General features: G+C 38.5%; 1 protein-coding gene across 1 annotated transcript in view; it reads right to left on the minus strand.

Annotated features, from left to right (window-relative positions):
* Nucleotides 1-728: 728 nt before the first annotated feature.
* OBI1 (ORC ubiquitin ligase 1) overlaps nt 729-25556 on the minus strand; it is a 45986-nt gene continuing 21158 nt past the window's right edge. The window contains exons 5-6 of the mRNA XM_020973304.2: nt 23083-23171; nt 729-3569 (exon numbers count right to left, since the gene is read on the minus strand). Of these exons, the coding sequence (XP_020828963.1) occupies nt 2024-3569; nt 23083-23171 (1635 nt within the window). The 3' untranslated portion in view covers nt 729-2023. The remainder of the gene's footprint in view (nt 3570-23082; nt 23172-25556) is intronic.

The raw sequence follows: 25556 nt of genomic DNA on the forward strand, positions 1-25556 counted from the left end.
ATAAAGGAAGTGAAAGGACATGTTTTAATTCACCATGTATATGTTTTAACATTTTAGAGACAATTTTAGTGTCTGCATGTTAAAAATAGGCATGTCTTTAGCAAATAAAATGTTGTTTCTTTTAACCATGGACACAATTAGGAAAATACTTTTGCCCTTTGAGTGCCAGCTTTAGAAATATCATTCTAGGTTTGTTGCTACAATTTCAAATGCTTTACCTCAAATACTCACTCATCAACATGGTGGTGATTGTTCATCGTTTCAGAGTTATCCTAGTCTTTTGGTGGGGGGTTTCTTGGCAGAGATACTGGACGTTTGCCATTTCCCTCTCAGCTCAGTTTACAGATGAGAAAAGGAAGCACACAGGGTTAAGTGACTTGCCCAGGGTCACACAATTAGTATCTGAGGCCAGATCTGAACTCAGGAAGATGAGTCTTCGTGATTCCAAGCCCAGTGCCTTTATCCACTGCACCACCTAGCTGTCCTATCAACATGGCATTGAGGCAAAATGATTAAGAACATTTATAGGAAAGATGTTTTATCTTACCCAGGTCCACACTGAGCAATCAAAAAACACTCATTACACATAAGGAAACTGAGAACTTTCCAATTTTGGGGAAAAGATTTATGATAGCTTATTTCAGACTTCCAGATCAATTAAAAGTGATAAGAAGGGAGGTTTTCCTGCTCTTCATATGTTATTTCAATATCTGAGACAACATCAAGGATTACAGTGCTTATGACATCCTTTATTCAATTCACATAGAAAAGCATGCAGTATTAATGTAAAACAGTACAGTATTAATGTAAAATGTTCAGTGCACATTAGGTAAACAAGTTATTAGCATACAAACCCATTTTTTAAAGGCCTGTATAGGGAGACTGAATGTTTGGAATAACAAATGCTTTTCCAAACCTAAATTAAAAATTGTGCTTCACTCTTCCCCTCCCCCACCCCTTACCCACTCTTCAGAAAACAAAAAAGCACTTGTATCTTACATAACAGAAACATTCTATTACTAACCAAAACTTAACTTTCTTTAGCATGGAAAACAGAGCAAGCAAAAATGCTAGCATGCACAAAGACTGTGGTTTCGATAAAGCACAGCGCCATGCAAACAGCAAGTCCAGCAGTTCAGTAAGTAGCCCTGCTACATCATCACAGCTAGAATCTGGGACTGAGAATTTAAGAGTGCTCTACATCCAAGCCATGAAGTTACCATATTTCCCCACTCAGAGTAGGATGAATTTCTGGTTTTCCACAAAGAGGTAGGTAAACAGACTCAGCCATGAGGAAAAAAAAAAACCAAACCCCCCCCCCAAAAAAAACAACCAACCACTGTGAAGTTAAAAACCATGGTTCCTTCTTCTCTAATTTTGAGGTCATATCTACACTGGCTAGTCAAAGGACAATAAAAAACACCAAAACAATTAAAACCCCAAACTCAAAAATCATGTAGGATACCTCCATTGACCTCAAGCCCACAGGGCTAATTCACAATTCGTGTGGCCTTGCCTAAAGTCAGGCCACTAATGTAATAAAATAAAAGTGGCAGGTAAAAGAAAATTTACATACTTAGAAAAGCATTATGAAAACAAAATGGTTTATGGACAATGCAGAAAGCTCTAAGAATTTTAATATCTACAAGCTGCTTCTTACCAGCAGGCTACTGCACTTGACAAATAAAATACAAGAATACAAAATATACCCACCCTGATACATCACAAAAATAATGATGATAATGATGATAATGATGACGATGATGATGATGATGATGATGATTTAACAAAAAAAAAACCCAAACAGCCAAATTCCCGGCATTATTGAAGAAGGGGTTCTCAGGAGTATGGAAGTAAAGACTAGCCCATTCATTTTGTACTTATTTTTGGTTAAAAGGATCAATACAAACTAGATGGGATTCTGGGGTGGTTGGGCGGGCAGGGGTGGGGTTGGGGGGACCAATAGTTCAGAAACCTCCATTTTCCTCTCTGGACAAAGCAGTACCTTTTCAACAAAACTGAATCAACTTTTAGTTGCTTTGGATGGGCTGGCACTAGAAAGGCTACTCTGGATTTTTCTTTTTGCTGACTGATTCACACTCTTATTCCTCTTTTCAGGCACGAAGGAGGCAGACCATGGGGACTGAAGGTGATTGTGAACATTGTGCATCTCTGAGGACATCTTAAAAAAAGACGGCCCAAACCTCTGATCATCAAACAGCTTATGTGAGTTACTAAACAAAAAACTCTGGGAAAACTCTCTCTGAAACAAACAGTTCTGGGGTTTAATTTCACTAGTTCCCGAATTGGGAGAGGGAAGGAGTGGAAAGTGTTCATTCATCTCTTGGTCAGATGGCGAAAGGATGAAAAAAGAAGTGGGTTTCCACTCATTTCTATTTCCTGGCTGATCAAGCAGCTGAGAACATTTTGTAAGATTTGGCTTAGTTCTTTCTTCTAATTTATTAGAATCACCCAAAAATTCGCTACTTTGTGCTAACTTTGTTGGGGTTTCCATGTCAGTGGATTTAAAATTGTTATAGGGACTCTTACTGTTGTCTGATTCAGACATCATGGAGTCCAGCTCAGAGATCTTATCAAGGTAAGCTGCATCCATTGATGCTTCACTGGATGTTCTAGTACGATTCATTTCAAAAGATCTAATAGAATTTAACCTTTTAGATAAACAGGAGCCTGTTTTCTCACTGGATTTCAATGACAGATCTCCAGAAGAACTTGCAACTGTGTTCTGCTCTGAACTTTCAAAATCTAAGTTCTGGACAAAATTGGTAGGGCAACAATCCCAAAATACTGACTTTGGGGAAGTGAAACATTCCGATTTCTTTCCATTTTCACAACTATTTGTATTGTCCTGGAGAGAATCTTTGCCACAACTGCTTGAGGTGCCACAAAAATCATCAAACACCAGTTTTCTTAGATGGTGTGAGTGCTTTCTGATACTCTCGGTTTTGACCAGAGAACTTTCTTTGTTATCTGGGGTATTGAGATGAAGGCAACTAAGAGACAAAGAAGGGGTACAGGGAGCTGAGAGATCGTAAAGTTCCTCATCTTTGTAAAGGTCACAATTCCCAGTTTTATTATTCCACTGTCTTTCCAAACAGGCATCCATCCTTGTATCGGTAACATCTAACAGGATTTTCAACTGTTCTGGGAAAAGTTCTTTGTTCTTACAACATTCTGTCTCTCTCTCACTTGAGCCTTCTTGACTAGCAGAGTTAACATCTAAGAGTCTACTACTTGAAGACTGTGTAAGGTGTGTAGAAGTTGGGTTGGCTGCAACAGGCTGCTTTCTGACACCATCTACCTGACTTGTTAAAATTGTGGTACTTTCCTCAGAGTGACTGTTTCCTTGGCCTTCTGTAGAAAGTACTCTTTGGCTAATGGAGTTTGTAGTTTCGGTTTCTTCACTTGAGCTTTTTAGCAGTGAGATTTGAGATTCTAATTCTTCTATATATTTATCACTTCGTTCCAGGGCTTTCTTGAGGCGATTTGTTTCTCGCTCATACTGTTCTACCTTGGACTGAAGAGCAGCAACTGTAAACCTGCCAAACCTGCAAAAAATGGAAGGACAATTAATCTTCCAACTGAAGGAAGTTTTTTGTACTTTTTTTTTCTTTTAAAAAGTTTAAGATCACAAATAATTGCATCTTCTGATTCCATATACATAACATTGAAATTTCAGGCCCTTCAGTGAATGGGGACATAAACAGACTCCATTAGTTTTTTTCTCACTTAATAATGACTTTTCCTATATACTAACACATAGAAAATAACAACGGTGAATAGCTAACAGTATTCTTTATTAATCAAATCAGACCATTAGTAGCACTGAGGAGGAAACTATCTGAAGATTACCCTTCCAAAAGCTAGACCTATCAATTCACTTCAAATATGTACGAAGAGTTATTCCCTAAAACAATGGCAAAGATTTATGATAACATTTGAACAGTAGTCCACATCTTGAAATATTTACATTCAATCATTTTCCTATCGTACAGCCATGTTTTACAATACATTTCTTACACAATGTCACCTTGTCAAATATAAAATGCCAATTTGAAATTCAGAAATCTTAACAGTCCTGAGAGAGGTGGTTTTAAATACTTATTTGGTCCCTTTCAATTACAGCCATCCTAGATCTACAGCTTTTTACTCAGCCTTCCCGAGTCCTGTGCTTTAACTCATCCCAGAGCTACTTATTTTTGGCATTTTACTATTGTGTGGGACATCAATCTCATTTCTTCCAACTTTGAAATACAAAATCTGTGCTTGTGGCTCAGATACATTCCACATAAAAACATTTTCATACTGTTCCTGAGAACAAGAATTTAAGATTGAGGTTGAAAAGAATGCATCAGAGAATCATCCCTTCACCATTTTGTTTTCACTGACTACAAAGGGCAGGTACTGGTCAGCTGCAGGCACTAGAGTACACAGACAAGGGTACCAGGAAAATCCATATACCCTGCAGGAATCAAATGCTTTCTGCTGAAATAATGAGTATGAGCTTAAAAGGTTACTCCCACTCCACTTTCCTGCTTCAATTGAAAGATACTTCCTTTCCCAAATAAACACACTCAATTCAAAACATTTTCTAAACCTTTGATGCCTATTTATTTGTCTGGGATATCTCACTGGTACCTTTGTCTGGTGGCAGGGGGGTGAACTCCTTAGGTGACTTCTCAGAAATTCTTATAACTTTCTGAGCCCATGATATAATTTTCTTTGACTGTAACTTGCTTCTATGATAAATCTACACTCCCACCTACCCTACACCTCCTATGTTACTCTGATATGAATCTAACCCTACATCAGAACTGGTAACAAGTACCAACTGAGTAGCTATTACGTATCTGACAGTATATTATACACTATGTGTTTATGATGGCAAACTATAAGAGACATGAAGCCAGCTAGATGTTCCCAGAACTTGATATGACATCTCTAACCTTTATATATTTTTGAAGGCCATCTTCCATAGCTGAAATATACCTTTTCCTCATTCCCTACTCCCTTTGCCTCCCCCACTCCCCTCAAACAGAACCAAAATTGATCACTCCCTTCTCACATTCTGCTGGAGCGTTTTTTCTGGTGCCGTCCTTTGCACCCACCACACCCTACTACTTATCTGTGTACAGATTAGAACACCCTTAATATAAAGATTCATAAACTGGGGTTCATGGATACATTTTAGGAAGTCTGTGAACTAGGAGAGGAAAAATGACCTTTTCACTAACTCTCTAATTGAGAGTTGTTCTAGGCAACAAACCATTATTCCAAGAAGAGATTTGTCCACAGGCTTCACCAGACTGCCAAATGTGTCCATAACACAAAAAATGGTTAAGAACATTTGCCTAAACAAAATGTTAGTTCCTGGTGGGCAGGTGAAATGATAAGACTATCATTTCTCTCTCTCTCTCTCTCTCTCTCTCTCACACACACACACACACACACACACACACACACACACACACCCCCACCCTCTGTTCCTCTAGCACCTTATATATAAGAGGCAGCTAATTCATGTTTGCTGAATTGAATTTGCTGTTGCAACCATACATATTTGTGTTACTCTCTACCCCATTCTTAATTAAAACAAACAAGTCTTCCTTTTTCTCCCGTGCTAAGTTGCATTCTAATTTAAAGGCAACCATTAGCCATCCAGGTTACCAAGGGCCCTGTGTGTGTCCTGCTGTTCCTATTTCATCTGAGCTTGGAAGAGTTAAAGAAGCTGCAATATGTGTTGTCCTAAAAGGAGAGGTTTGAATTACATATGATCTCCTAATACTGATTTGCTCTCTGAAATGAACTATATTTCCAAGAGAAAGCATACTCTCTTTAGCTTCTAAAAAGGGAATACCAACAATCTGTCCTTTTTGATAAAGAGGGTATATTTTGGGGGTGGGATGGTTAAGGAAGGTAAAGTTTGCTAGTTGGAATATTTAAATATAATGCCAATACATGTTGCAGTTCCCTTAACAGATACTTCGAAACACCAAACCCTCATATTTAAAAGTCAATCCTTGATCAATGTGCACCAAGTTTTGGCAGGCAACTCAGCAATAAATTTTTTAGACTATTTCAAGAATGAGATTTTCTTTTGAAAAGGCTTCCACATTTACATATAAGTTCTTTTTTTTTTAATGGAAGAACTACATAATATGTTTGTTTAATGCAAAGATGAAAAGTGGCAGCATCCAATTTGCTTACCATGAGAAAGTTTTGTATTCTCAAGTGTAATTTTCATGAGTGTCCTCAGGTGAAAAATCAGATTGCTTAAAACCTAGCAATACTGATATGTAATATGGGAACTGCTCCCGAAAGATATCTGGGAAGGCAGCAGAGGATTTTATAAAGAAATATTACAACAAAGACCTCCCCCCCCCCCACCCCATCCAGCTCAGAAGATTTTAGCTCATGAGTGGCTGTGTGGTACAGCTGGAGGCAAAAGATATGAGTTCAGATTCTGACTCTGGAAGTCCATCTCTTAGAATGTGTTTCCTCATCTGTAAAATGGGAACAATAATGGCACTATAAAGACCATTGATAGGTATTTGCCAGGATCAAATAAGAAGAAGAATGTGGAAGTGCTTTGTGATAATAAAGCAAACTATAATTATAAACTGCTGTGATATAATTAGATTTTAAGTTCAGATACAATTTTATGATTCTTCATTTATTTGTTCTAATGCTCAGGTTATTTTTTTTTAATGTCCATCAACCGATTTACTGAAGGGAAGTCAAAATACCAACATTTTAACTGAAACCTAGAGTAATTTTTTCCATCCTGAGACAGAAAGCTGACATGTTGTGAGAAGAAAGCCAAAGAATGAAAATAAAACAAGAAACATCCCTTGGCTATCTCAGGCAAGAAAGATATCATGGTATAGTGGACCTGAATTCTAATCAAGGCTAGATTAGGCAAGTTATATGTCCTAGGTTCAAATTCCATCACTGCTAATAAATGTGTGCCTTTGGGCAAGTTACTTAACTCTCTGTGCCTCGGTTTCCCTATCTGTAAATTAAGAAGGTTAGACTACATAAACAAGAAGTTGTCCTCCACCTTTAAGTCTCTCATTCTATTTCACTCTTACCTCTAGGGCACAGTTTTCTCACCTATGAAATGAGGAGGATAAATCAAGTGATGTCTACTGCCCTTTTTATCTCAGAGATAGTATGGTTCTGGTCTAACACGTTCAAGGGATCAAGTCTTTGGATCAATATTACTTAGATCATTAAAAGGTCAGTAGCATCAATCAATGAAAAAATTATCTGTTAAACACCTACTATGTGCTGGACACTGGAAATACAAAGACAAAAATGAAGACAATCCCTGCCCTCAAGAAACTTACATCCTCAAAGAGACACAACATATATACATGTAAGTATATGCAAGGCAATTTGGGGGGAGTGGAACTAGCATTTTTTGGGCTGGGCCAAGTCAAGACCTCATGTAGTTAGAATCTGAGCTGAGCCTTGAAAGAAACCCAGGTTCTAAGAGGCAGAGGTAAGGAAAGGGTATGTTCAAGGGATGGGGAGCAGCCTTGCATGTAAAAAGGCATGGACGTTGGAGATGTTGTGCTACGTATCAGAAATGGCAAAAAGGCCATTCTGCCTACAACAAAGAGTAAATAAAGGTGAGTTATGTATATTAAGGCTGGAAAGCTAAGTTGGAGCCAGATTGTGAAGGGCTTTAAATGCCAAAAAGAGTATTTGTATTGAGAAAACTAGGCAGTACAATGGGTAGAGCACAGGAAATGGAATCAGGAAGACTCTAGTTCAAATCTGAATTCGGATACTAACCAGTGATGTGACTGACCCTGGGCAAGTTACTTAATATCTACCTCCATTTCCTCTTCTTTAAAATTTGGATAAGGATAGCACCTATATCCTAGGTTTGTTGTGAGGATATTTGTAAAGTACTTTGCAAACTTAAAGAGCTATGTAAATGTGCACTGCTGCTGTTACTACCACTACTGTTATTACTATTTATTTTGGAGTTATTAGGGAGCCAGTGGAATTTACTGAATAGGAAAGTGACATGATAATACCTCTGCTTTAGGGAAAGCACTTCTGCAGCTATGTGGAAGATGAATTGGAGATAGGAGAGACACGAACCAGGAAGACCAATCAGTAAGCTACTATAATAATCCAGGCATAATCTCAACTGTCTACCATATTAGGGTAGTGACTGCTAATCACCAAGTAGTCAACTAGTGGTGACACAAGTTTTCTTTTTTAATTAATAAAAATTTATTCTTTCCCTCCCATTCCACTCCCACTTATTAAAGAAAAAACATATTGTAGCAAATACTCATAAGGTGCATATTTGAACAAAAGAAATTCTCACTTCAATTGCGTGAGACATAATTTTTTAAAAAGCATATCAGTAATGAATCCTGAATAACTTTATTCTATTAAAATGTGTCCATACCTACATTAACACAGGAGATTCAGGAGAAGAAAAATATTCTTCTGCTCTTGACATCTTCCCTAGATATAAAGAATTCTGGTATTGCTAAACACTTTTTCCATCAAAAATATGTATCAATTTCAACTTCATAATAACAATCATAAAGCCTATTTTGACGTATGTCAAAATCACAGGATTTAGGATTTATGTGAAGCTTAAAGATGAATATCTTCCATCTGACAGACAAGGGAATTGAGGCCCATAAAGTTAAAGTAATTTGAACAAGATCATCAGATAATAAGTATGGCAGGACCAGTATATGAATGCAGATTCTATCACTTCAAATCTTGTATTCTTTCAAATTGTTCCATACCAACCATAAGGGGACTCTGGGTTCATCCTCAATATTTTGATTCAAGTAATCTTAACAACAGCAGAACTCCTCCTAGTCACTACAGATATACTGCTCTCTTCCAATAATCATGTAAACTTGGTAGTACAAACAATATCATCCCCATTTTATAGATGGGGAAACTTACTGGATGGTGAGAGGCAGAGGTGGGCCTTGGTATGGTTAATGGAAAATGCATTGTTCACTAAGTCGGAGGACCTGGGTCCAAGTCCTGACTCTGATACTTACTAGCTGAATGATGCTGGATAATTGTAACCCCTCTGAACCGGAAGTTCACCAAGCAGTAAAACAAGGGATAATATTCTTTATACTCCTTCACCTTAAATAGTTCTTGTGAAAACAGCCATCTGTAAACCTCAAAGTGCTATATAAATGTCAGCAAAGCACAATATTGAATAATGGGAAAACCAATGGATTTGATGTCAAAAGACTTAAGTTCAAATCTTAACTTTGTTACTTATTATCTGTAGAATCAGGATCCATGGGTGGAAATTATGTCAGGAAAACTTTCTAACAATTTGGCTGTCCAAAAGGGGAATGGGCTGTCATGAGAGATAATAGGTTTCCCTTCTTTGGAGATCTTAATGCTAAAGCTAGAAGAATGACATCATTCTACATTCTCTTCCTTTCTTCCAGTCTTTGATGATGAGGTCACCTTTCTTCTTGACAAGGCCAAAGCTGCTACACATGCCCTGATCTCATTCCCTCAGAGCAATGAATATTTTGAGCATATGTGTAGGAAGAATGTGAATTCAGAATGTGCTGCTATGGGTCAGCTAGGTGGTGCAGTAGATAGAGCACCAGCCCTGAAGTCAGGAGGATCTGAATTCGAATCTGGCCTCAGACCAAACCCTTGACATTAGCTGTGTGACCCTGGGCAAGTCACTTAACACCAACTGCCTAAAAAAAAAAAAAAAAGGAAAGAAAGGAATGTGCTGCTGCCTCAAGCCAAGTGTGGGCTTTAACTTTACTAAACATGAAAGACATACACTGGTCTTTTCAGCCACATGTATAAGACTTAGATGGTAATCAGCTTCAACAGTCTCACCTCGAATTGTAAGAAAAAAAGATACTATGCTTGTGATATTGCCAGATTTTTCTAAGGCAGAATATTTTCAGCACTCATTGATCAGAGAATTTCAACTTGGCATAGCTGATCAAATATAGACATCAGAGTGAAGAAACACCTGGGTTCAAGTACTGTCCTTGTGACATTCTGATTGTGAGAAGATGGGAAAGTAACCACTCCACTCCACCAACTGATCTGTATTGGTAAAGGAAGTTTCCTGAGAGTTCTCTACACTAATGAAATTCCAAGTCCAGACCAAAAAATAAAAATAAAACAACCAAACAAAGATATTATAAAGTTCCTGGGCTCAGGATCTAACTTTGAGATATACAAAAAAGTAGGCTATGTTACTAAAACCAATCTCAGTTTACACTTTATCATGTGTTTCATTGGATACTTATTGGAACGCCAGTATTATTTTTTCTACTTCATTGACAAAGTTTAAAAGATAGACTTTGACAGAAAATATGGAATGCTGCTGTGGTCCTTACCCCTCCAACATTCTTCTACAAAGAAGCTACATATAATTTAAATGGGAGGTAATCTCAGTGGAAAGGCACCAGTAAGTAGCAACTGGGAAAAGCCTTTTCAGAAGGTGGGATTTAAGCTGAATCCCAAAGAAAAAAAGGGGAGTCAGCAACCAGAAGTGAGGAGAGAGAGCGTTTCACGTATAAGGGCCAACCATAAAAAAAGGCCCTGAGGACTTTCATAGGAAAAAAAAAGGAGCAGCAAGAAAGTCAGTAATGTTGGTCTTGGAAAACAGAGTACATAGAGTGGAGTCAGGTGTAAGAAGACTGGAAAGGTAAGAAGAGACCAGGTTGTGGAAGGCTTTAAAAACATAAAGTACTTTGATCCTGGAAATAACAGGAAGCCACTGTAATTCATTGAATAGCGTAGCAAGATGGTCAGATCTATATTTTAGGAAGCTCAAACTGACAACTGAGTGGAGACTAGAGATGGGAGAAGGGAGAGACTTGGGGCAGGGAGACCAGCCATCTGGCTACTGTAATAGAACAGCCATGGCACTGAGGGTCTAGACTGAGATGGTGCTAACTGTGCAAGTGAACAGAAGGGCGAGGACACAAGACATGCTGTGAAGACAGAAATTTTAAGACTTGGCAACAGACTGATGTGTGGGGTGAATACAAGTGAGGAGTTGAAGATAACACTGAGGTTGCAAGAAGAGGGGAGAGCTTGAGAGGAAAGATAATGAGTTGTTTTGGACATGCTGAATTTGAGATGTCTATGGTATATCCAGTTTGAGACATCCAATAGGCATTTAACAATGTGAGAATGGAAGTCATGAGAGAGGTCAGGGCTGTACTGATATGAAAATCATCAGCAAAGAGATGATAACTGAATCCACAGGAGCTGATGAGCTTACCAAATGAAACAATATAGAAGGATAAGAAAAAAGGTCCCAGGACAGAGCTCTGTGAGACATCCATAGATCTTGATGAAAATCTAGCAAATGAGAACCAGGGGAGAATAGTGTCACAAAAACCCAGAGAAGAGAATATCATGATAAGAAGGTGACTGATAGTGCTAAAGGCTGCAGAAAATTCAAGAAGGATGAAGACTGAGAAAAGGCATTAGATTCTACAAGTAAAAGATCATTAACTCTGGTTGAATGATGAAGTTGGAAGCCAGTTAGAGAGAGTTACGAGAAAGAGAAAAAAGGAAGCGGAGGAAACCTACTGCAGACAGCCTTCTCAAAGATTTTACCGACAAACTGGAGAAAAGACATGAGATAAAAGCTAGTAGGGGTGGAAGGATCAAATGGGGATGGGAAAGACAGGGGCATGTTTAGAGGCAGCAGGAAGCCTTCAGTAGATAAGGAGAGATTGTAAATGGACTGGTAGAGGAAGCAATCTCTGGAGGAGATGAGATAGAACTGGATCATTTGTGGATGTAGAGCAGCCAGTCTTGGCAAGAAGATGGGCCTCCTCTTCATGTGAGACAGGGTTTAGGTAGAAATAGAAAGCATTTGGGAAATGCAAATTGAAGAGGGGAAGAGACAAAGCTCCCGATGAGTGGCCTCAATTTTTCCAGTAAAATATGAGATATGGTTCTCAGCTGAGAGGGTGGGAGGAAGGGGAACTATAGAAGATTTAAGGAGGGATGAAAAAGTCTGGAAGCACTGCTGTGGTGAGTAGGATAATGAGTCAATTAGGGAGGTATAACAGGATTGCCTTGCTGCAAGGGTAACAATGGAGCCTAGATTCAATATTGACTCTCTTCTTCTTCAAGTGTTCTCTGGAAATGATGAAGGAGGAGTCTCTCAGAAAGCTTCCAATTTCCAATGTCCTCGTATTCTTGGCCTTGTTCCTAAAGCGATGTGTTCCAACCATAGCAGCCTGACCTAATGTACCTAGCTCTTCTCTCTGCACTGCAGGTAAGGAAGGAGTATTTTGTTTACTTTGTAATGGTATCTTTTCTGCTTTTAAATTATATTTATTTTACTTCAACTCCAATCAGAAACACAAAAGCTGATGGCACTTGGAACTACAGTAACCTATCTGGTGATCCTAATGTGCGAAGTGGGGAAAGTAATGTTTGGGCCACAATCCTGAAAGCCTGAGCCCCAATTCTTAGAACCAAACTGCCCAGAAAATTTCTAACATTCTTGCCATTTTCATGGATCAGTGCACCAATGTCCTCTGGGGATCCTAACCTTTAATTGTGAACCAAATTTACTCTCAGCAAACTAGTAGAGACTGCAAGCAAATGCTGAGAAATCAATTCCTCTTCTTTGTCCTCTGCCCATACCAAATAAAGGACCCTCCTGTACAATTATTCCAGCAATAACATAACATTTGTAATAGATTTTGGGGAAAGGGAGAAGGGCACACCTAAAATTTAAGTTTGGAGCAGACTAACAACTATCTAGATGTTCTACACTGTATACTGCAATAGGCCACAGGGAAGACTAATGTATTTGCCAAAAACTTAAAATCAAAATCCACTATAATTGATTAGATATCCTTAACTTTTTTTTTGAGCACCTGCTCTATGCTTGGGGTGGGGTGCGGTGGGCAAATGAGGTGTTTGTTTGTTTTAAAGCCATTTTTAAGCCCTACAGTCCCAACTCTCTAGGAGTTTAAAGTCTCTTTGACAGTCTAATTTATTTGGTCATTAGCATGTGTTACAGACCACTCTACTATTATATCATTACAATGAGGACAAGCAGATGAGGAGAGATTGTGGTCATTCTGCCCATTCCCAATTAGTTGTGCCTTCAGAGATGGGCCCCTTAGGCAGCTGAGGGGTCTGTGCAAACAACTCATTTTAGTGCCTTGCTGTCACAGTCTGGCCCCAGGGCACCATCAGGTTCCCCTGACAGTCTACAAGATCCCCTTCCAGGGAAACCATAGGGCATAACAAAATCAGTCATCGTATCAGGCCAGGGTCAAATGCCATGAATTATGGAATATGGACGCAGGATGTCAGGAAGAACTTCCTGAGAGCCACAAACTGTGGAACAGGTCCAAATCATGGGCCCATAAAACACTATTCACTACAGGACCTTAGTCAAGTCCCATAGCTTCTCTGTGTCTCAGTTTCTTCATCTGCAAAATGAGAGGGTTGAGCTGTCTCTAAGGCTCCTTGCAGCTCCATAGCTATAATCCTATAGACTAGCATGGGTCAGGAATACTGCATCAGAAAGACAACTTCTGATTTAAAAAAAAAAAGCAGAGATTCTAACTGGTTCAGGAAATTAGGGTCAAGAATCAGGCAGGTTTTAGCATTCGTATCTTTACAGCTTAAGCTATAAAACATAAGCTGTTTGGTCCAATTTTCTACACTGATGAAAGGTACCAAAAATCTCTACTAATTTGTCTTCACAGTCCCTAACTATACTTGGAGATCAACTCAGCTTTTATCCTGTCAGAGTTCAAATGAAGAAAGGAGACACTTCAAAGAATATTACAGATGTATAACTTTTGACAACAAAAGGGAAGAAATATAATATCTGCTTATTGATTAGGATACAGTTGAACAAATTATGATGTAGAAATGTAATCAAATATTACTATGTTGTAAAGATTGATGGAATCAGAGAAGAGATACAATAGGAGACTTGAATGAATTGATACAGAGTAAAGAAAGCAGAGCCAAAGAATACATACAATGATCACAAGTGTTGATGTAATGGATGAAGTATCGTGCTTGGAGCAAGGAAGACCAAAGTTTGAATCCTGTGTCTGGAACTTATTCGATTGTGTGACCCTGGGCAAATTACTGAACCCCCTTCAGACTCAGTTTTCTTATTTACAAAACGAGACTAATAAATAACAGCACCTACCACAGGGTTCTTGTGAAGATCAAATAAGATACATAGCAAAATGCTTCATAAAAGTGAAACCACTACATCAATGTTTATGTTTATTATGTTTATTATTATAATAACATGGACCTCTGGTCAGATAAAATGGTTAGCACCATAATATCAAAGGCAAAGACCACATTCCTCCTTCCTATTTATAGTCAAGGTGTATGGGGAATATGCTTCGTAAAGGGGTTTGTGGGAAGTTTCTGTTGTGTTAAAACCAAAATGAATTTTTAAAAAATCTATTTTAGAACCGGAAAAGGGCTTAGATATCATCTAATCAACCACTAAGGAGCATGTGGTCTCCATGGAGGAGATGGAAGACTTATTGTCTTCTTCAAATGCTCTTCTGAGAGGCCTATTTAATCCACTAACTAAAGGAAAAGACTGACTGACCAGTGGGAATTTCTGGAGCTTTTGTTCCCATCAACCACCCCATAAGGAGGCATGGGTATTAAGCCAGTATTGGTTTGAGACTGCTCTTTGGCCTCTTCAAGCCTTGGGACTGCAGAGCAGTAAAATGATCTGTGTATGTATTCAAGGTCCCTCAGTCCTCATCAGGATATATCCAGGGATGTTGGCATTAACAGATGCACATATTAGCGTTTCAAAGACAAGACATTATTTGAATATGCAAGATTCCTGGCCATACACATAACAAAGTAAAGCCTATAATAATTAAGCTGGGGATTATATGGTGGAGCAGAGCTAGATAAACATTCCCAAGCGCCCCAAGTAAGAGCCAGCCAGGCAAAGTGTAAGGGGCTTTGTCAAGGTGAGGGTCAAATGGAAGAGTAGTGCTGCTCTAATAGGCAGTTTTGTGTAACCGTTTTCAGGGAATGCAGTTTCTACAGAGTTTATTTGGGAAGTATCTGTCATATCAAAATAAAATATTTCAAAAACCGCATTTTAAAAAGGAAGTGGTGGCGGAGCCAAGATGGCAAGTTAGAGACAGCAACCCAGGTGAACTCTCCCAATATTCCCCTTCAAACAACTTCAAAATAATACCTCGAATTTTGGAGTGGCAGAGCCAATAAAAGGCAGCGTGAGACATTTTTCCAGCCTAAAACAACTTAGGAGGTCGGCCTAAGAGGACTGTGACACCTGGCTAGGGGCTGGCTGGAGCTTAATGACAGCACTGAAGGTACCCATGACAGTAGAAACGACAATAGCAACAGCAGCAGCAACAGCAACTTCTGGAGCCCTCCCAGAGACTTAGTAAGGGGATTGAACAACTAGTCAGAAAGAGATTACAGGGGAATCTTTGCAGGCACTGGGTGCAAATGGAGCTGAATGGCAACTCTACCACCTCTAAATTCTGGGTCACAGTTCCAGGGCAGAGAGGAGTGCTTCTGGTCGTTCACAAGGGAGCAAGGGACTTAGTTGAAGTTCCAAGGCAGAAAAAAGACTAGCACTTGGGGTTGCAGGAGAGTATGGGACAAGATCCAGTTCTAGGGCCAAGAGAAGTAACAGCACTTGTGGCTGTGGAGGGGCTAATCCTGGGTGAAGACCAGGAGAGCACTGACTATACCTCTCTGTAGATCATAACACTTTGGAAGCACCCAAAATATGCAGACTTCCCAGAACTAGCTTTGAAAACGGCAGCATGAAAAAGCCTGAAGTTTGAGACAGTGCTTTCCCACCCCTGGGTAAGCCAAGCTCAACTTTCACAAAAAGTTCAAAGCCAAGAAACAGACTGGAAAAATGAGTAAACAACAAAACAAGAATTTGACCATAAAAAGCTACTACAGTGGTAAGAAAGACCAACTCAGAAGAAGACAATAAGGTGAAAACAGCTACAAGCAAAGCCTAAAATATATATATATATAAAACTGAAAGCAAACTCAAAATACTCTGGAAGAGTAACGAGAGAGAGAGAGAGAGAGAGAGAGAGAGAGAGAGTGAGAGAGAAGAGCAGTAGAGGAAAATTTGTGGAAAAAAATGAGAGTGATGCAAGAAAATCATGAAAAGAGAATTAACTTGGTAAAAGAAACACAAAAATTCACTGAAGAAATGAACTAGGCCAAATGGAAAAGCAGATACAAAAGCTCATTGAAGAAAATACTTAAAAATTAGAATTGGGCAAGTGGAAGCTAATGACTCCATGAGACACCAACAATAAAACAAAGTCAAAAAATGAAAAGAAAAAATAGAAAAATGTGAACTATGTTATCAGAAAAACAACTGATCTAGAAAATAAATCAAGGGGAGATAATTTAAGAATTATTAGACTGTTGGAAAGCCATGATCAAAAAAGAGCCTAGACATCCTATTTTAAGAAATTATAAAAAAAAAAACTTCCCTGATATCTTAGATCCAAAGCGTAAAATGGAAATTGAAAGAATTCACCCATCACCTCCTAAAAGAGAGCTCAAAATGAAAACTCCCTGAAATATCATAGACAAATTCCAGTGCTTCCAGGTGAAGGAGAAAACATTACAAGCAGCCAGAAAGAAACCATTCAAATACCGTGAAGCCACAGTCAGGAACATATAAGATTTAGCAGCTACCACATTAAAGGAGTGGAAGTCTTGGAATATGATATTCTGGAAGGCAAAGAACTAGGATTACAACCAAGAACAACCTACCCAGCAAAACTAAGTATAATCCTTCAGAGTAAAAAAAGTTGACAATTAATGAAACAGAGGACTTCCAAGCATTCTTAATGAAAAGACCAGAGCTGAATAGAAAATTTGACATTTTGACAAACATAAGACTGAAGAGAAGTAAAAAAGGGGAGACATGAAAGAGTAATCATAAGGGACTGAATAAAATTAAACTGTTTACATTCCCATATGCAAGCTGACACATGTAACTCCTGAGAACGATAGTTAAAAGGAGTCTACATAGACAAAGGACATGTGTATGAGTCAATTATGTTGGGATAATCTCAAAAAAAAATAGGTAGGGGGAAGAAGAAGAAAAGGAGAGGTAGAGTAGGGAAAATCTTCTCACATAAAAGAGGCCAGCAATGAAGAGCTCTTTCAGTGATGGGGAAAATGGGAGGTAGATGGACAATGCTTGAGCTTACTCTCATCAGTTGGGTATAGGAGTCTACCTTACCCAATAGGGAAACAGGAAAGAAAGGGGTAAGAGAAATTGGGGGAGGGGAAGGGAGGACAGATTAAGGAAGGCAGTGGTCAGAAGCAAAACAGACCTTTGAGTATAAAGAGAGAGAAAATGATAAACAGAAGAAAATAGGATGGAGGGAAATACAGTTAGTTATCATAACTGTGCATGTGAATGGGATGAACTCACCCAAAAAATGGAAGTGGTTAGAAGAATGGATTAGAAACCAGAGTCCAACAACATGTTAACAATAGTCACACTTGAAACAGAAAGACACACAGAGAGTTAAAGTAAAGAGCTGGAACTGATTTTACTATGATTCAGCTAAAGTAAAAAAGACCAGAGTAGCAATCATGATCTCACACAAAGCAAAAGCAAAAACAAACTTAATTAAAAGAGATAATAAGGGAAACTACATTTTGCTAAAAATGTACCGCAGACAAGCAATGAAGTAATATCAAAGGTAATGAAGTAATATTAAAAAATTTTACAGTGAGTTTTCTGATAGAGGCCTCATTTCTTAAATATATAACAAACTGAGTCAAATTTATAAAAATAAGAACCATTCCCCAATTGATAAATGGTCAAATGATATGAAGAAACAATTTTCAGAAGAAATCAAAGCTATCTTTAGTCATATGAAAAAATGCTCTAAATCACTACTGATTAGAGAAATGCAAATTAAAACAACTCTGAGGCATTGCCTCACATCTATCAGAAATGACAAATGCTAGAAGAGATAAGGGAAAAATAGGTACACTAATGAATTGCTAGTGGAGTAGTGAACTGATTCAACCATTCTAGAGAACAATCTGGAACTAGGCCCAAAGGGCTATAAAACTGTGCATATCCTTTGACCCAGCAATATCACTACTAAGTTTGTATCTCAAAGAGATCAAAGAAAAAGGAAAAGCACCTATGCATACAAAAATATTTATAGCAGCTCTTTTTTTGGTGGCAAAGAATAGGAAATTGAGAAGATGCTCATCAATTAAAGAACGGCTGAACAAGTTGTGACACATGATTGCGATGATGTACTACTGTGCTATAAGAAATGATAAGGGGTACAGTTTCAGACAAACATGGCAAGACCTATATGAACTGATGCAAAATGAAGTGACAAGAACCAGGAGTAACAGCAATGTTGTAATGATGATCAACTGTGAAAGATTTGGCTACTCTGATCAATATAATGATCTAAGACAATTCTAAAGGACTCATGATGGAAAAAAAAATGCTATCCACCTCCAGAGAAAGAGAGAAAGAGAGAGAGAGAGAGAGAGAGAGAGAGAGAGAGAGAGAGAGAGAGAGAGGAGAGAGAGAGAGTGACAGAGACAGAAAGAAAGAGAGAGAAGTGATTAACTCTGAGTGTAAATTGAAGTATAAATTTCTCACTTTCTTTGTTTTTCTTTTAATAAAACATGGCTAATACAGAACTGCCTTTTGCATGATCTTACATGTGTAACTGATATCATATTGTTTGCCTTCTCAATGGGTGAAAGAGAAGTGAGGGAAAAGGGAGAGAATTTAGAATTCAAAATTTAAAAAGAAAAGAATGTTAAACACAAATAAATAATTTTAAAATTACTTTTTTAAAATGAAGCGGTACTGTTGAATTCCAGCATGGAATAGGCACAGAACAAACAAATGAAGAAGAACATAAAGGATAAGCTACATAGGTTTCAACAACAGCTTTCTATGGGAGGAGGGGCAGCATGTTACAATAGAAAGAACTCTGATCCTATAATCAGAAGGCCCGAGTTCAAAATCCACTTCTTAATAAATGCTTAATAAATATGTAACCTTTGGGCAAACTATTCAATGTCCTTGGGCCTCAGTTTCTTTATCTGTAAAATGAGGGGGTGGGGCTAAATATGTCTTTTTCTGAAGTCCCCTCCAGTCCTATATCTGTGTGTCCATGAGCCTCACCTAAATTCCAAGCTCTTCTGCTTGGTTTTCAAGGACCTGTATATATATAACCCGCCCTTACTCTACCGATCCAACTTAATTTTGACCGTGTCTTAGTACCCACCTTCCACACCATTCCACTTTCTTCATCATTCTCCACATACATTATGCTTCTTTCCTGCCTTTATGCCTTTGTTTATTTATGCTTCACCTTCATTTCTGGACCATGATTCTGTCCATTTCTACTTATCCAAATTTTACTCAACCTTTGAGGTCCAGGTCAATTATTACTCCCTCCATGAAACCTTTTCAGACTCTTTCATTCTATATTCTCCTTTCTCTGGCCTTCTATTCTAGTTGATATTATGTAATTTAGCACTTATTTGTCAATTATGACTGGAATTAAAATAAGCATTTGCCAGGAATCCACATATACTTATTAAATCAAAAGTCTAGACCATTTCTAATGGTAATTTTCTCAGTAATTTTATGTATTCAATCAATCAACAAACACTTATTTGTGCTTTCTATGTGCTTGACACTTAAGTGTTTGGAATACAAAGACAAAAATGAAACAATCCCTGACCTCAAGGATCTTCTATTGGAGAGAAACAACATATACTTCTCTCACCTTCTGAATCTAAGTTCCTTGAGATCAAGAACCAAGTCTTACACTTTTTTCCCCCCATTCTCCACATAGTGTAGTACTATTTCTGGCACATGACAAGCACCAAAAACATGGTGCCTTATTAGGAGGGCAGTGTCTTCTTCCTGGATATTTATCTCAAAAGTTAAAGCATATTCCCTATCCCTTAAGAGCTTCCCTTAATAAACTTCAGAGAAGAACTTGAACCTGAACCACCAACAGGCACATGAAACAACCTCTTGATCACAAGTCAGTCTATCATATACTTGAAAGCCTGAAAACCATGATTTGGGAATAATCACCCATTGCCTTTAATGACCTATATCTCTACCCTGATTCATCTATTCAGATAAACAAAGGCTGGTTCTATTTCCATCGCATGGAATTCATTCATTCTCTTTCCTCTTGGACTCTCTTCCTCTAGAGGAAATGGTAAGATCACTCTACTCACTTAAGATGTACCTAAGAAAACTACTTTATTGAAAGCATATCCCTGAATAAAGTAAATTTATCTGGATTAAAAGCTTTAATTTCTCTTCATATAACAGTTTCCAAAGTGGGGGAGGAGCAGGTCTCTTTTTTTGTGATACAGTATTAGCTTTGTTTTCTTTAAAGCAAGGATTCTTAAAATTTTTGGTGTCTTAATCTTTTTTTGGCAGTCTCGTGAAGCCTATTGACCCCTCCTCAGACTAATGTTCTGAAATATATAAAATACACAGAATTACAAAGAAAACTAAATATAAGTAGAAATAAAGATGCAGAGCTTTTTTTTCCCCCATCCAAGTTAACAGACCCTGTGGGGGTGTATGGATCCCAGGGCGAGAACCCTTGCTTTAAAGGAATGTTTGTACTCAATCTTTCAAGGTCATATCTTCCTTTTAAATTTATCATCTCTAATTTTAATCTACTTAAGCTCCTTCTTCTGGAAATGGAAGAACATGTAAGGTTCAACAGATAAGATGCTGCAAAATCAGCAATCAAAAACAGGACTTCACACCCAGACCCATAACCAAGAGCTCAGAAGACAGCTTAGGAGACATTCATTGAATGGACACATAAAAGGAACAATGTCAGTATTTTCTGTTTGATTTATAAAAAGACCCTCTTATCCATCCCAAGGAAGGAACAGCATTTTTATCTTGTTGTTCTTGACCATACAAAAAGAGAACACTCTCCTCAGATGAACCAGACCTGGGTATTTTCAGCTGTGGTCAGCTGCTTCTCTGAATCCCAGTAGGTTTGGAGATGCAGAGTAAACAAGGCTATAAATCAAATGCAATGCATTTAATACCTCAATGCATTGCAAATTGATCTGCAATACTGTAGAGTTCAAGTCACATTTCTAGTGAGACATGTCACATAAAAGGAAGGGAGGGAGAATGGAAACTCAAAGTTCTTCTGTTGCATTTGGTTCCAATGACTGCTTGGCTATTTAAGAGGCACGGCCAGATTTCCTTCAGGTGAGATTCTTTTGATTCTGAGTAACTTATCAAGTTGGAGCCATAGGTATTTAAAAGACACAGTTCTCATGGTTGGCATTAGATCTGAAATATCTGGTGGTAAACTTTTCAAGGAATAAAAGCTGCAAAATGGCTTGAATTCCATTCAGTGTGCTGTGGTACACTAATGGACAGCCATTACTTTGACTGAAGGGGAGCACTGCCAATGAACATCACTGAGATCTAAGCCACCACACAACAACAACAACATTGCCTAAGCTTATTTCACTCATTTGTCAAAGTGGGACATTATCCCAACTAAGGGGAAGAAAAATGGAGATGGGGAGTGGAAGGGAAGGAACTATTTAAAAGTAAAAGCTCTGCTCCTGTCTCTACTGATAATTGAGCTTGGCTGTGGATAATTACGGCTCCCTTCTGCCATTTCCTGATACCACACTTGGCTTTCCTGGAGGCAACACTTTCTCTTCTCCAGCTGACAAGCTGGGCTATTTCTGGCGGGATAAATTTGCTTTGTCTCCCGTCTACTGCCTTGTCTTTATTCCTAATGGGGAGAAGTGAATGCTGGTGGTTAGCTGAGCGTCAGGAGTCCTGGCCTGCTAACCTCAGAGACAGCACCTGAGTTCTGGGAGCTCTGTAGCCTCTCCCTTGAAACTTCCTTCCTAAAAACACCAAGAGACTGACCCTCATGAAAACAAGAAGCAGAAAGTGTCCTCCTGTCTCTATTCTTTCTCCCCTCTTCCCCTTCTTAAACCTTTCTAAACTTTTTAACTGATTTTTCCATCACCATTTAAAATAGAGAATTTAGGGCCGTTAAGGGATTCTTCTGTTATTTACAGTATTTTATGCAATCTAGTTAGATGATAAATGGGACAGCATGTTATAAAGGAAGGAGCAGCTAAAGCTAGAGTGTGAAATCAGTCCCAAATCTGATGAACTGTCCTCTACAATCCTGTCTCAGGAAGTATGGCAGGTGCCTGCCTGTGCAAGTATCACATACTTAAAATATAAAACAGAAAAATGGTTACCCCTTTGTAGGCCATGTGAAACCATCCTTCATCAGAGAAAAGGAAGATATATTTCTCTAAAATGGAATTCTTTGTTAAAAGATGATGGCAGTATATTAAGCCATGACCAATACGGGGGTTATTTTAGTTAATTATACTTTTTAAAAAATATAAGTAGTGGTAATGGGCCCACCAAAAACCTCTGGCTGAGACTAGGATTTTACTAATCAGAGTGCATGCATTTGGATATTAGACAGCAATATTATGATGAACATGCATGTTCAAATTAAAAATCAATAGTCAAACACGATTGTAAATATGCCATAATGCCCTCCATGAGGTGAGTGAAAAGAGTACTACATTAGCAAGGAGAAGAGCTGGGTGAGACTCCTTTTAGCTCAGACACCTAGGGCAAACCATTTAATCTCCCTGAGACTCACTATCCAAAACGGTGACTTGTACCTTCATCATCACAAAGTCAGTCAATCAGATGATGAATTTTCTCACAGCAATTCAAAAAGACCATCTCCTATGACAAAACAGAGTATGAGATGGACTAAGATGAATCAGAGTTTGTGGAATGTACAGCCATCCCCAAACTCAACAGGTCCTTTCAAGTCATGCTTCTTGCTGTTGTGAGGATCAAGTGAGAAAATGTGCAGATCACCTTATACACCCTAAAGCTCCAAGTGGCAACTATTGTTAATGTCTTCAGCAAATGCTGAAACATGTCATGTAAAAAAAAATACATACTTTTGGGGTGATCTGTTATCAACTTCAGCCTTCAACCGCAAATTCTCCCTCATCAGGCCACCATTTTCCAATTTTAGTTTCTTATTTGCCTAAAGAAAGAAAGTGAAACATAATAAAGCACAAGTGATGACCAAGTGCTCTTGGAACAGCTATAGTAAGAGATGTTTTTGTTTTTAAAGAGACATCAGAAAACTACCTGTGAGAACTGTGTCCTCACAAACGAAGCCATCAATGTAAAATCACCACTGAGAGTTGCTTTTGGAGATTCAACAGGGCATATTTTATTCATATTCCCAAAATACAGAGCAAATCTCCTACTGAGGGAGAAGAAAACTGCAAAGTGATGTTCATTAGCACAGGGTTATTAAGGGAATGTCATAATGGCAAAGCCTTGTTTGTTTGTTTTCTTGTTGTTCAATGTGACTTAATACTTTAAAACATCACAATATTAGCATGTGCATGTATCAGCAAAATTAGTATGAATGATTCTTCTTCCTTCAAGCAACCAGATTATCTTTTTTTTTCATTAGTTTACAGAAAAAATTTTCCAGAGATCTATCCAATAGGCAATATTCCTTACTGCCCAACTAGCTGTATGATACTGGGTAAATGACTCTCCCTCATCTGTAAAAGGAGAGAGTTGGTGTAGATTAGGGGCAGGGAACCTGTGGTCTCAAGGCCACATGTGGCACCTCTAGGTCCTCAAGTTCTGCCCTTTGATGGAATCCAAACTTCACAGAACAAATCCCCTTAATAAAAGGATCTGTTCTATAACACTTGGGACTGGGGGGTAGCTAGGTGGCATAGTAGATAGAGCAGTGGCCCTGAAGTCAAAAGGACCTGAGTTCAAATCCAGCCTCAGACCAAACACTTGACACTTATTAGCTGTGTGACCCTGGGCAAGTCACTTAATCCCAACTGCCTTAAAAAAACAAAACCAAACCCCCCCCCCCAAAACAAAACAAAATAAAAAAAACCTTGGGACTCAAAGGGCTCCACTTGAGGAGCTAGAAGGTCAGATGTGACCTTGAGGCCACAGGTTCCCCACCCTTGGTCTAGATGGCCTCTAGAGAGCCTTTTAACTCTCAATCTAAGACCCTATGACTGCCCCAATGAACTGCAGCCAATGGCTTCAGGAGGCACTCTCTAAGAGGTGAAAGCAAGGCAAAGCAGAAAGACCACTGGATTTTGAGTCAGAAGATCTGCTACCTGTGAAACCCTGAACAAGGATGTGACTCTACCTGAGTGACTCTTCACATCTCTCTGTGTCTCAGGTGCCTTGTCTGTAAAATGAAGGTGTTGAACTGAGAAAGAACATCTGATGTAGAGTGACTGGACATATATTCAAATCTGGAATCTGACAGTTACTATGTGACTTTGGACAAACTGAAGTCTCCCTAGGCCTCAACTGAAATGACGCTGGATTCAGAGTTTCTTAAACTTTTTCCACTCCACGTTTTGAGTTTCTGCAGCATTTGCTGGCATTGCTTGGCATGACAGCATGCACAATGATTTGCATGCTTTGTGTTCAGAACCAAGGCTGCAGTGAGGGTGCATGATGCAACACAGGCAAGCACTACCAGAAACCTCAGGTTCATTACATGCTTGATTTTTAACTATTTTTTGGTCGATGTACATTCAGAAACCTTTTACTGTTGCCAAATTTTTCGAGACCCCATGTGGGGTTACAACCCACAGTTTAAGAAGGGCTGGATTAGATCACCACTGGGGTTCTTTCCAATTCTAAATCTAAGATTCCATGACACAAAACATTCGGTTAGTATACTTTTCTCTTTCGATCTTATGATATTCTTCAAACACCAAACAAAACACTCTCAGCAAGAGGAGAAATTCAAGTTTTGCAGTGCTTGTTTTCAACAGTATGGTTTTAAATAAACAAAAAAGATAATTTTCCAAATTTTGACTTTTTTTCCTTTTAGTATGATAGTCAGCATGGCCTAAAAGAAAAAGAATTATCCTTTTGAGGCAGAAGACCAAGGTTTAAGTTCTTCCTCTGACAGGCCCTGGTTATGTGACCATGAGCTAGTAAAGTCAATTTTTTGAGGATCCTATGAAATTCTCTAAACTACAATACAAAAAAACACAAAATACAAATCTAAACTACAATACAAAGAAGGTACTGATCTGTAATGATAAAGGTTTTCAATAGTTGCTCTCTCCATCAATAAAATAATGATGGTGGGGGGCGGAGAGGGATGGAGAAAAAGACGGTGACATTTTCCTTTAAACAAATGAGACATTTGTAACACCTATAAACTGACTTTTTGGGGTCTAATCCTTTGTTAAGCTGAAAACTAAGTTTTGGACCCTGGAGGAGTTATACATTCACTCAATCTCAGAGCTGAAAGGACCCTCAGAGGCTATCTAGATCAGGGATTGGACCTTAACCTTTTCTGTGTTATGGACTCTCCTTTGGCAATCTGGAAAAGCTTATGACCTTTGTCTCAGAATAA

The sequence above is a fragment of the Phascolarctos cinereus genome, unplaced genomic scaffold (genome assembly GCF_003287225.1).
Source record: "Phascolarctos cinereus isolate Bilbo 61053 unplaced genomic scaffold, phaCin_HiC Scaffold_7;HRSCAF=346, whole genome shotgun sequence".
NCBI classification, from domain to species: domain Eukaryota; kingdom Metazoa; phylum Chordata; class Mammalia; order Diprotodontia; family Phascolarctidae; genus Phascolarctos; species Phascolarctos cinereus.